This window comes from Rousettus aegyptiacus, unplaced genomic scaffold (genome assembly GCF_014176215.1).
Source record: "Rousettus aegyptiacus isolate mRouAeg1 unplaced genomic scaffold, mRouAeg1.p scaffold_m13_p_3, whole genome shotgun sequence".
Lineage (NCBI taxonomy): Eukaryota > Metazoa > Chordata > Mammalia > Chiroptera > Pteropodidae > Rousettus > Rousettus aegyptiacus.
The window spans coordinates 152,924,670-152,936,933 of NW_023416306.1; the positions used below are offsets into that span (position 1 = coordinate 152,924,670).

Sequence of the window (12,264 nt, forward strand, 5' to 3'; positions counted from 1 at the left end):
AGTTTTAGAACAAGATTTTTAGATCTCTTTTTTTAGATTCTATATTGATTGCAGTCATCTAGGAATGGAATAGACACACCTTAAACGTACAATGGCAATATTGTTTGTTACAGGGAACAGAAAGAACAGCTTCAAAAGATGAAAGACTTTGGGTCTGAGCCACAGATGCCTGATCACCTACCACCCCAAGATTCGAGATTGCAAAATACATCTTCAAGACCTGGAATGTATCCGGTATGGAAAATGTGTGCTCAGAAAATGAAATGATTTCTGCTTCGTATGTTTGTTTGTTCTTTGATCTTATTGTATTACAATAAGTATAAATTTCCTCTATGAAATATATACATTTTGGAAAAATAGAAAACTAATAGTAATTGCCTTTTGAAAATCTTGCTAAATATGGTCAAAAGTGTGACAGAAATGCTTTTTTCCCCCAGGTTTTGATAAGTACACCAAGCACACCTGAACTATTGGCTTCACGTTCAAAAAATTGTAGAATTTTCCTAATAATCTTTTTTGTTCAAATAGTCCTGTGTTCCATCTGGGCAGTGCAAGGGCTCCCCGTGAGCCCTGCTCAGGTGAGCCTCATAGTCTCTACTTCTTTAAGCTACTAGTTCTTCAGCTAGGGAACAGATCAAACATCACGCCCCTGTTCAGACAGTAAAGAGGTGTGTTTAGGTTCAAGACTTTTAAGTTCTCCATTTGTTTTGCTTTTGTTTTGTCGTATTTTTTTTTTAAGCCAGTGATGGGCTTTAAAAATGTTATTATGCAAATAGCTTTATTTCAACACAGTGAGAGAAAAAAAAACACTTGAATCATTTCATCAAATAACTCTCTTCAGTTCTCATTGTTCCCTTTCATCCTGGTCTAACACACACTCATAGTTGTTGACGACACTGGCCATCATGATGTTGAATCCCAAATCATATCTCCCAACCTATGTATGTATGTATGCATCCATCTGCTACGGAGTTTCTCTCTGTGGGCGTTTCTCCTGTCAAGCCCAGGTCATTCAAAATGGAGCTCAGTATCATCTTACATTAAACTTGTTCTCCTCACCATCACCCAGTCACCCAAACTTGAGACCTGAAACGCAGCCTACCTCTTTCCTCTGTCCTATCCTTCCATATTCAGTCATTCGGTTGATTGATTTCACCACCTTTTAAATGTTGTTCAAATATTCTAAGCCTCTACTTCCTCACAACTTCAGTTCTGGCCTTCATTAGTTCTTACCTAGATTATTGCAGAAATATCCTAATTCATCTCTCTCCATTGTATTCCCCTCTGATCTGTTCTCCATTCTGTTCCCAGTGATTATTTTATTTTTTGAATCAAATTTGGTATAATTTACATATAATAATATGCTCGTTTTCAGCCCACTCATTTTAAGCCTACAGTTTGAGTTTTGTCAAATGTATAGCAAAAAGATAAAAAAAAATTGTGTTTGCTTTGGCAGCATATGTACTAAAAATGGAACAAAAGATAAATTTTCAACACTCTGAAAAGTTCTCTCATACCCCTATGCTCCACGTGAGGCAGCATTGCTGTGACTTACAGCTGAAATGGACATTTTAAAACAAATCTCACCATGTCACGCCCTGGCTTTAAAACTTTTCAGTATTCCCGCATTGCTTTCAGGATAAAATCTAGATTCCTTTGCATGGCCTTTTTGTTCTTCCTGCGTTGGCTTGACCTCTGCTTATCATTACTTTCTACTCCACTCTCTTACACTCCACTTTCCTTCCATATGGCGCTTCTTACCATCCTGTGAGTGTGCCAGGCTCTTCTCCATGCTTTTGCACATGCACGTGGTTCTCTAAACCTAGAGTTTCTATTCTTTCTCTTCCTATTTCCTTCACCAACTAGGTAATTCTCATTCGTCTTTTAGAACTCAGCCCTGTACCTTCTCTTCTACTTGAAAGTAAAACTGTTGCCCTCACACATACCTCTGACATCTTATATGGCCCTCTGTCATAGCCCTTATCGTATGGTATTTTGATTGTCTGTTTTCTTGTCTGTTTTTCCTTCTAAACTTTAAAGCCCATAAAGGTAGGAATTATGTTGTTGTTTTTTTTATCTTTGTATCTCTTAACAAATTGTAGAAACTATATTACAGATTTATATTTTTGTTTTATTCACTTAACAAATCATAAATATGTTTCCATATTGCTACATGCTTTATTATTTTTAATGCATACTTTATTAAAACTATTCCATTTCTATTAGGCATTTGTTTCTAATCTTTTACTTTTATTAATAGTATAACTTTAATGGATGTCTTTGTGTTAAATTCTTATTTTAGATGACTTCTTAAAAGTAATATTAGAAGCCCAAAGTGGGATACTTCAGTTAAAGAATAAGGACATTTTTAATGATTCTTGTAATATAGCCAATAGCTCTCTGAAATAGTTGTATAGCATCTATCCTATAAGCTTGCAAGCATTAGCTACTTAATATTTTTGGTAAATTTAATAGTTCCAACAAAATATTTTAATATGCATTTTTGATAATTAGTGAACATGAGTATTTTTCCCTATTCGTTAGTTATAGTTCTTATAAAAATCCTATTTTTGTTCTTTACTGGTTTATCTGTTTGACTCTTGAGGTTTTTCTTTCTAATTTGTGTTATCCTTAATATAATACAGATAATCCTTTCTCATATAGATACTATAGGAGTATTTTGTTTCATTTTGTTTTTTACAAATGTCTATGTAGTATGAAGAAAACACTTCTTGTTTTCTTTGTAGACATTGTCTCAAGTGTTCTTAAGATATTTAAAACACATCTGGATAGCTATACTGCATGATAACTTTGTCCTATAATGCATTTTCTAAACAGTTTGAAATGGCATAACCTAAAGTTTACCTTTAGATGATAGCCCTTTGTCTTTAACTCTAGACTGCAGTAGCCTCTAATTAAATTATAGGGTTTTTTTTTACATTTTAGCCAAGTCAATTTTGATACTTAAAAAGCACAACCTATATATGAATAAGTACATAAGTTAGGTGTATTGTTGGCTTTCCATGGTCTAAAACAGCTGTTGATGAAGAGCAAACAAACCAGAAACAGCGAGCTCAGAGAAATGGATAATGAGTGTTTGAATCAGACTTGCAAAAATTAAAATGAAATTTGACAATTTGTTTTCTATACTGACTAGATAAGCCTTATTTGCCAGGAGGTTCTGCTGTCTTCTTAATGTACATTCCTGTTGACATTTGTTGTTTGCTTTGGAAAAATGAATGTAAACATTGGACACAACAGTGGCACTCCTGGGGAAGATGACTGGATGTCCCATTTGGTTTCTTTGTTTTATTGTTTCCTGGCGCTTATGTTGTATGTTGGTACCAGCATTTCCACAAACTGCTATTGTCAACCATGCAACTAAATAGAAATGAGGAGGCTAGCTAGAGTTTGTCTCTTCCACTGCAAATTCACTATTTTTGCAGAGGAGGTAGGTCACCAGAGTGAGAAGATAGTTTATAGCAGAGGTTCTTAACTAAGTGATAAACACCAGAATTACTCATGTAGGGTTTTGTTTTTTTCTTTTAAACTTATACAAGTACTTCATGCACAGAAATTCAGTAGATTTGGGGTGGGCCTGAGACGTTTATATCTAAGTGGCCAGTATGCTAGTTTTTCTGGAGAAAAGAAGAAAGAGTGGTACATTGGGGGAGAGTAGGTTATAGTGTTGAGGCAGTTTTTTCCCTTTTTTAACCTCTAATCGAGGTACAGTTTATATACCATATAATTTGCCCATTTTAAGGATGTAATTCAATGATTTTTACTAAATTTACTGAGTTGTACAGCCATCACCAAATCCAGTTTTAGAACATTTTCATCACCCCAGTAAGATCCCTTGTGCCAATTTGCAGTTAATCATCATTCCTACCCCAAATACTCAAAGCAGCAACCAATCCACTTTCTGTCACTATAGATTTGCCTTTGTGAGCATTTCATTTAAATGAAATCATACAATATGTGGTCTTTAGTGTCTGGCTTCAGCTAATGTTTTCAAGGTTCATCCATGCTGTAGCATGAATCAGTACTTCATTTCTTTTTATTACCAAGTACTAATCTATTGTATAGATATACTGTGTTGTGTTTATCCATTCACCACTAGTTGACAGACATTTGGATTATTGAATAATCCTGCTGTGAATATTTGTGTGCAAGTCTTTGGGTGGGCGTGTGTTTCTTGGATAGATACATGGGAATGGAATGGCTGAGTTTATGGTGTATTTATGTTTAACTTTTTGAGAAACTGTTAAACCATTTTCCATACGACCTGCAGCATGTTACATCCATCTTAGTAGTCTAAAAGTGTTCTTATTTCTCTACATCCTTGTTGTCTGTATTATTAATTAGAACCATTCTACTAAGTATGAAATGCTATCTTGTGGTTTAAATTTGCATTTCCCTAATTACTAATTATGTTGAGCATCTTTTCATATATTATAGGGCGTTCATGTATCTTTGGAGAAATATCTATTCAAATATTTTCTCATTTTTAAATTGTCTTATTAAATTTGTAAGAGTTTTTATATTCTGAATACAAATCCTTTATCAGATAGTTGATTTGGATATGTAGTTGACCCTTGAACAACTTGGGCATTGGGGGCCCCATTCCCACCCTCCAGCCCCCACCCCTATATAGTTAAAAATTCACATATAACTTTTAACTTCCCCCAAATTTAAGTTGTCCTTTGGTATCTTATGGGGGGTTGTGGGGGGTCTTCTAGGACCCCCTGTGGATACCAGAATCTCCAGATGCTCAAGTCTCCTATATAAAATGGCATAGATCAATTCGTATAGTACCCCCCCCCACACACACACACACTTGCATATGTGGAGTCCCAACTGCGGATCAAAAACAGTACACGTATCTATTGGGAAAAAAATTCATGTATAAGTGGACTTATTTGGTTAACACCTGAGGTGCTCAAGGGCCAGGTATATTTTCTCCTAATGGTGTATTTTAAAGCACAAAAAGTTTTCAATTTTCAGTCCAGTTTATCATATTTTTCTTTTATGGATTGAGAACCAGATTTTTATTTTCACTGATGTGCAAAAATGGTGGTATCCTCATCCACTAAGCTATTTACTCTGTTCTCCAGCCTCCAGGGTCCTATAGACCACCCCCTCCTATGGGTAAACCACCCGGTTCAATTGTAAGACCCTCTGCTCCACCAGTAAGATCATCTGTTCCTGTGACCAGGCCGCCTATCCCAATACCACCACCACCACCCCCTCCTCCTCCACCTCCACCTCCTCCTCCAGTGATAAAGCCACAAACTTCAGGTATGGAACAGGAACGCTGGGATGAAGATTCATTCTATGGCCTCTGGGATACAAATGATGAACAAGGACTGAATTCGGAATTTAAATCAGAAACTGCAACAATTTCATCTGCTCCAGTGTTACCACCCCCACCTGTTCACCCTTCCATTCCCCCTCCCGGCCCAATGCCTTTGGGTATGCCACCAATGTCCAAACCACCACCAGTGCAGCAGACTGTTGATTATGGCCATGGCCGAGGTAAGTAGTGGTGGCAAGTTTGTATTTGGGATTCTAAAGGAATTGTTGGCTTCAGCTTTGCATTTCTTAAGCTTCACCTTTACAATATTTTATCCCTGATTTTGTTTACCAGATATATCCACTAATAAAGTTGAACAGATACCCTACGGAGAGAGAATAACTCTACGCCCAGATCCACTACCTGAGAGATCAACTTTTGAGACAGGTGAGAGTTCCAGAGAGATTAGTATTTTTAAACCCTTTAGGGCTCAATTATTACCCAGTTACTTTCTGGGAAGATTATCTGGGCCTCCCTTTAATATAGCTAAAAGATTCGTGAGTTGAAATTAGGGCAACTGTTTATACTAGTTCTAAAGTTAGATTTGTACTTTTTTGCCTTTATTTCAGAAAAAGGGATATAGTTCTTACTTTGTACTAATTGTTTTGTAGAGCATGCAGGCCAACGCGATCGTTACGATAGAGACAGAGACCGTGAGCCTTATTTTGATCGCCAGAGTAATGTCATGGCAGATCATCGAGATTTCAAAAGGGATCGGGAGGCACATAGGGACCGTGACCGGGATCGTGGTGTTATTGACTATGACCGGGATCGATTTGACAGAGAACGCCGACCTCGAGATGATAGGTATGCTATGAAAAACATCTTTGCCAGGTGTGCAAATTACTATATACTTAAGTTCAGCAAAAATCAGTATATCTAAAGGAAGTTTAGTAAATAACATATTCTTCTCATGTGTATAACTTGGAGAGGGAAGAGCAGTTCTGGACCAATTTTCAGGAAACAGATGCTTGAATTTTGCCAGCTTCAATTCCAGAGCATTGAATGGGAGAAGGAGATAGTCAGAAAGGAAAGGAAATCGTATTGTCAATAAAGGTGCAGTCATTACTTAATTAGTAGGCAAACGATTTATTTTTGCAACTTGTGAACTCTTTAGATGTGTATATGCAAGGAAGATCTAAATGGAAAAGCAAAATCAAAGTATGAATGTTAACTATGTATAGTAATTACTTATAGGGAAAATTAAGCAGATAATGGTATTGCATTATATGGTAAAGATCTCCAATTATTTTTTATATACCATACCACTTACTGTTATACCTTCTAGGACTCAGTCATATCGAGACAAAAAAGACCATTCCTCATCCAGAAGAGGGGGATTTGATCGGCCATCCTATGACCGAAAGCCTGACCGACCCGCCTACGAAGGACCATCTGTGTTTGGAGGTAGAGCCCTAGTAGCTGTAAGAGTGTGGAGAATTTAAACAGGAGATGGTTTCCGTTGCAGATGTGAATTTAAACTTTCAGAGTAAAATGACCTTATAGAGATGGCAGCATTGTCATCAAAAACAGAGATGTAATTAATTAATGAAGTAAAACAAATAGCTTTTTATATTATTAATTTTGGAAAATAGAAATAAAATCACTTATAATCCCACTACCCACTAAATCGCAACTATTATAATTTTATATATTTCTTCTCATTCTCCACATATGTATTAATGAAGTTGTAAATCAAAGGATAAACACAATTTATCATTCTTGTTCCCATTAATATTGTGCCATATATATTTTTCTATATGTAAACTTATTATATTAATGCTCTATGATATTCTATTGAGTGGATAAAATATAAAACCCTCATTATTGGACATTTAAGTTGATTTTAGTTTTCCACTACTCTAAATTACACTTAAACTAGAAACTCATAGCTATTGATAAGATCAAGCTTCCCTAAGTTTGTGACTCTTGTTCTTAAAACTGTAAAGCGGAAGTTACAGATAGACTATAAGTCATACTTGGAACTATCCAGCAAAGTATGTTGTTCTTCTGTGTCCTGCCATTTAATTTTTTTCCTAAAGTTAATACAAACAAAGATGAATTTAGTATTTTTTAAAACATTCCGTTTGCCTGAAATCATACCTAAATCTTTTCATTTTCTTGATTTCAATAGATTTACATTAAACTTTCTCTAAGGTTACAAGTGCCCCCAAATTATTATGAGTTATATTACCTTAGGACATGTGGGGAGGGTTAAAATTTTTTAAGTAATTATTATATAAATAGTAATTTTTTTTCAACTGCTGGAATCCCAGGAGAACGAAGAACTTACCCAGAGGAACGAATGCCCCTGCCAGCTCCTTCACTTAGCCACCAGCCACCTCCAGCCCCACGAGTTGAGAAGAAGCCCGAGTCTAAGAATGTGGATGATATTTTGAAACCACCAGGCCGAGAGAGCAGACCTGAGAGAGTGAGTACTATGTAGTTGACTAGTTTTCCTGCGAATCAGAAGCTGATAAGAGATCTTTTTAATATCCTGAACATTCTTCTGTGACATTCAGATTCAAAGCATCTTACCATCTCCAAATCATCATATAATCTCAATAATTACCTACCCTACAGAATCTAAGAAATTAGAGCTTAGTTGCTTGGCAACAAAGAAAATAATTCGTAAGAGCTCAATTAGTTGCATTTTGAAGGAGGAAAGGGTAGATTTAGTTTTACGGTATGTGGAACACAAAAGAGGGAGAATTAGGAGATCCGATTAGCTTAGGCTTGTTTTCCTAGTGACCTACAAATGTATACTTAAATTTATCTTATATTGCAGCATAATTAGATTCCATGTCAATAAACTAGTACTGGAGAATTCCTACTCCAGCTTTTTTCTGTGGTTGCTGTTTGCATGATATATCTTTTTCCATTTTTTTATTCTCACTCTGTTTATGTCTTTGAATCTAAAGTATGTCTCCTATAGACAACATATGGTTGGATGATATTTTTTTATGCAGTCTAACAATTTCTACCTTTTAATTGGATTATTTAATTCATTCACATTTAATATTGGTATTGATATAGTTGGACTAATTCCAGTTTTGGATTGTTCTATTGAATAGAAACTCAGTTGATTTTGCATATTCGTCTTATATCTGGAAAAGTGCTGAATTCATTTTTCTAATAAATTTTTAGTGGCTTCCTTAGGATTTTCTATATACAAGATCATGGCAGTTTTACTTCTTTTCCGATCTGGATGCCTTTTATTTCTTTTTCTTGCCTAGTTGTCCTGGCTAGAACCTCTAGTACAGTGTTAAACAGATGTGATGAGAGTAGACATCCTTGTTGTATACCTGATCTTAAAGAGAAAACTTTCAGTTTTTCACTATTAAGTGTGATACTAATTGTGGGTTTTCAATAGATGCCCTTTATCAGGTTGAGAAGTTTCCCTTTCATTCTGGTTTATTGAATGTTTTCCTCATGAATGGATGTTGGATTTTGTTGAATACTTTTTCTGTGTTGATGAGATTTTTGTTTTTTATTGTATTGCATGTGATTTTATTCTGTTGTATGTGATTTTTGTTTTTTATTCTCTCGATATGATATATTACATTAATTGCTCTTCAGATGTTAATTTACATCCCTGGGATAAGTCTACTTGGTCATGGTGTGTAATTCTTTTTATATATTGCTGGATTCATTTTGCTATTATTTTGTTGAGAATTTTTGCATTTGTATTCATTAAGAGATATTGGTAGTTTTCTTGTGATATCTTTGTTTTGGTATCCGGTATCTGCCTGATTTAAAATACTGGCCTCATAAAATGAGTTGGGAATTGTACCTTCCTATTCTGTTTTTTTTGGAAGAATTTGTGAAGAGTTGGTATTCTTCTTTAAATATTTGTTAAAATTCAGTGATGTAGCCATCTCCACCTGGGCTTTTCTTTGTGGGTAGTTTTTTATTACTAATTCAATCTTTTCACTTGTTATAGGTCTATTCAAATTGTCTATTTCTTCTTGGATCCATTTCAGTAGTCTCTGTCCTTCCAGGGATTTGTCCATTTCATCTAAGTTATCTAACTTGTTGTCGTACAGTAGTTCATCGTGTTTTGTTATAAACCTTTTTTTAATTTCTGTAAGATTGGCAGTCATATCCCCTATTTCATTTCGACTCTAATAATTTGAGTTTTCTTTTTTTTTTCTTAGTCAGTCTAGCTAAGGGTTTGTCAATTTTGTTATTCTTTTCAATGAACCAACTTTTGGTTCTATTGATTTTCTTTATTGTTTTTCTGTTCTCTGTTTTACTTTTGCTCTAATGTTTATTATTGCCTGCCTTCTGCTTGCTTTCGTTTGTTCTTTTTCCAGTATCGTAAGGTGGAAGGTTAGGTTATAGATTTGAGATCTTTCTTTTTTGTAAGTATAGGCATTTCTTATAGCTGTAAAGTTCTTTATAAGCACTGTTTTAGCTGCATCTCATAAGTTGTGGTATGTTGTATCTTCATTTTTATTTAACTGAAAGTATTTTCTGATTTTTATTTTGATTTCTTCTTTGACCCATTGGTTATTTAGGAGTATGGTGTTTTAATTTTTGAATTTCCCAAATTTTTTCTGACTGCTAATTTCTAATTTTGTTTTATTGGAATCAGAGACATACTTTGCATTATTTCTATCCTTTCAAATTAAAGTTTGCCTCATGGCATATCATGTGGTCTATCCTAGAGAAAGATTGTTAACTATAAAATTTCACTGTGAGAAACATCTTCTGAGTGATTATTTTTTCATTGTGTTTCAGATTGTTGTTATAATGAGAGGATTGCCTGGCAGTGGAAAGACACATGTCGCAAAACTTATTCGAGTGAGTATGGGAAAGCCAACGAATCAGTTGCTTTTGCTAGCCCCTTGCCTTCTTAGCAAGCAGCAAGATACTAATAAATATGTTTCCCGTTCGATCCATTCTAGTTGATCCATGTTATGGTATGTGCTGTCTCATATAAATTTTGATATTTATAGGTAAATATTTTGATATTTATAGGTAAATATTTTTGCCTCTGCTTGATTTGAAACCACCAGAGGATTGCATATTATTTAACCAAGAGAAGGAACTTTAGTGTGAACATTCATTAATTTATTCCATAAATTCTCTTTTACTCTTTTGACTATATGATTCCTAGGACAAGGAGGTAGAGTTTGGAGGACCTGCACCCAGAGTTCTAAGCCTGGATGATTATTTCATCACTGAAGTAGAAAAAGAAGAAAAAGATCCAGATTCTGGAAAGAAAGTGAAAAAGAAGGTATGGTATAATCTCAGATTACATCCTGATTTATTGATAGCAGTAAAAAGAAAACATGTTCAGAAAGATGTGACTTTTTTAAAGACAAAAACTTCTCTTTTTCTTGAAGACAAACTTAGTACTCAAATGTGAAGGAATGACTAGAAAGTCATCTCTATCCAGATGCTAACCAGGGACGAGGTTTAACATGAGTCTTTGCTTTTGCTAACTCCATATCTCTTTTGGGGGATCTTAGGTAATGGAATATGAATATGAAGCTGAGATGGAGGAGACCTATCGCACCAGCATGTTCAAAACTTTCAAAAAGACTCTGGATGATGGCTTTTTCCCCTTCATCATCCTGGATGCCATCAATGATAGAGTTCGACATTTTGATCAGTTTTGGAGTGCAGCAAAAACCAAGGGATTTGAGGTATAGACCTAAAGTAATTTTAGAGTACTTTGCGTTATCATGAAAAGTGCTATATTTGTTTGAGTAATTATTATTCATTTTTTCTTAGGTGTATTTGGCTGAAATGAGTGCAGATAACCAGACTTGTGGCAAGAGAAATATTCATGGAAGAAAGCTTAAAGAAATAAATAAGGTGATTTTTGGAAATATAGAAGGTGTTTTAAATTTTATTTAGGCTGTGTCATCACGATTGTGTGGAAGTTTTTGTTTATCCTCTTCACTTTCACAATACCTTTTCCGTCTGCTTTAGTAAATGTTTCTCTTCCTTTGTATGTAAGTGAAAGAGGTGGCCTAGCTCTTCCTAGAGCAGCCTGTTAGACTTCACAGTATTAGTTAACTTCTCTTGGGTGCTCAATTGGTCTTTGAGTAGTTTCCAGAGATAGCTTGACCTCCTGAATCTCTCAATAGATGGCTGATCACTGGGAAGCTGCACCTCGTCATATGATGCGTCTGGACATTCGTTCTTTGCTTCAAGATGCTGCTATTGAAGAGGTGAGTGTCTTTTGGCTCAGAGGCAGTGTAAAAGTGACCTTTCTTCACCTTTTTTACTTTGAAAAGTTTTTTAACTATGGAAAAGTTGAATGAATAGTATAAGAACACCTGTACAACTTTTATGGCGATTCACCAATTAATATTTGCCACATTTTTCTCTATACAGTTTCCCCTCACCCCTCCTTTTCCTCCTCCTCCTCCTTATTATTATTACTACTATTATTATCACTGTTTTTGTAGAACCATTTGAAAGTTAAGTTGCGCCTCTAAATATTTCAATGGTATCCCAAGAACAGGAGCATTGTCTTGCAAAACTGGAAGTCTCAGTGATCAAATTTAGGACTTTTAACATTGATAAAATGCTACATTAAGTAATATAAATTTCCTGAATTATCTTATATACAGTCCATATTAAGATTTCACCAGTTATTCCCATAATGGTGCTTCATAGCAATTTTTAAAAATCCAGAATCCAGTCCTTTAATATAAAAAATAGTTTTCCAGCCCTGTCATTGTCAAGAGAGACAAGAATTTTTGAAGAGTAAAGCCAGTTGTTTTGTAGAATGCCCCTCAGTTTGGGTTTGTCCGATGTTTCCACATGATTAGCTTGAGGTTAAACATCAATAAGAATACTAAATAAGTGATGTGTCCTCAGCGCATCATATCAGGAGCCAAATTATGTCAATTTATTTTATTATCGGTGATTTTAAATGTTGATGACTTGGT

General features: G+C 35.0%; 1 protein-coding gene across 4 annotated transcripts in view; it reads left to right on the forward strand.

Annotated features, from left to right (window-relative positions):
• The window catches only part of YLPM1 (YLP motif containing 1), a 57,412-nt gene that overhangs the window by 31,482 nt on the left and 13,666 nt on the right, over positions 1 to 12,264 (forward strand). For all 4 annotated transcript variants that reach the window (XR_001595542.2, XR_001595541.2, XM_036238417.1 and 1 more), the window contains exons 6-16: positions 114 to 234; positions 5,115 to 5,535; positions 5,648 to 5,740; positions 5,965 to 6,160; positions 6,642 to 6,760; positions 7,630 to 7,784; positions 10,097 to 10,159; positions 10,476 to 10,595; positions 10,831 to 11,007; positions 11,096 to 11,179; positions 11,455 to 11,538. Coding sequence is in view for 2 of the 4 variants with exons in the window: in XM_036238417.1 (XP_036094310.1) it covers positions 114 to 234; positions 5,115 to 5,535; positions 5,648 to 5,740; positions 5,965 to 6,160; positions 6,642 to 6,760; positions 7,630 to 7,784; positions 10,097 to 10,159; positions 10,476 to 10,595; positions 10,831 to 11,007; positions 11,096 to 11,179; positions 11,455 to 11,538 (1,633 nt within the window). In the remaining 2 variants the exon portion in view is untranslated. The remainder of the gene's footprint in view (positions 1 to 113; positions 235 to 5,114; positions 5,536 to 5,647; positions 5,741 to 5,964; positions 6,161 to 6,641; positions 6,761 to 7,629; positions 7,785 to 10,096; positions 10,160 to 10,475; positions 10,596 to 10,830; positions 11,008 to 11,095; positions 11,180 to 11,454; positions 11,539 to 12,264) is intronic.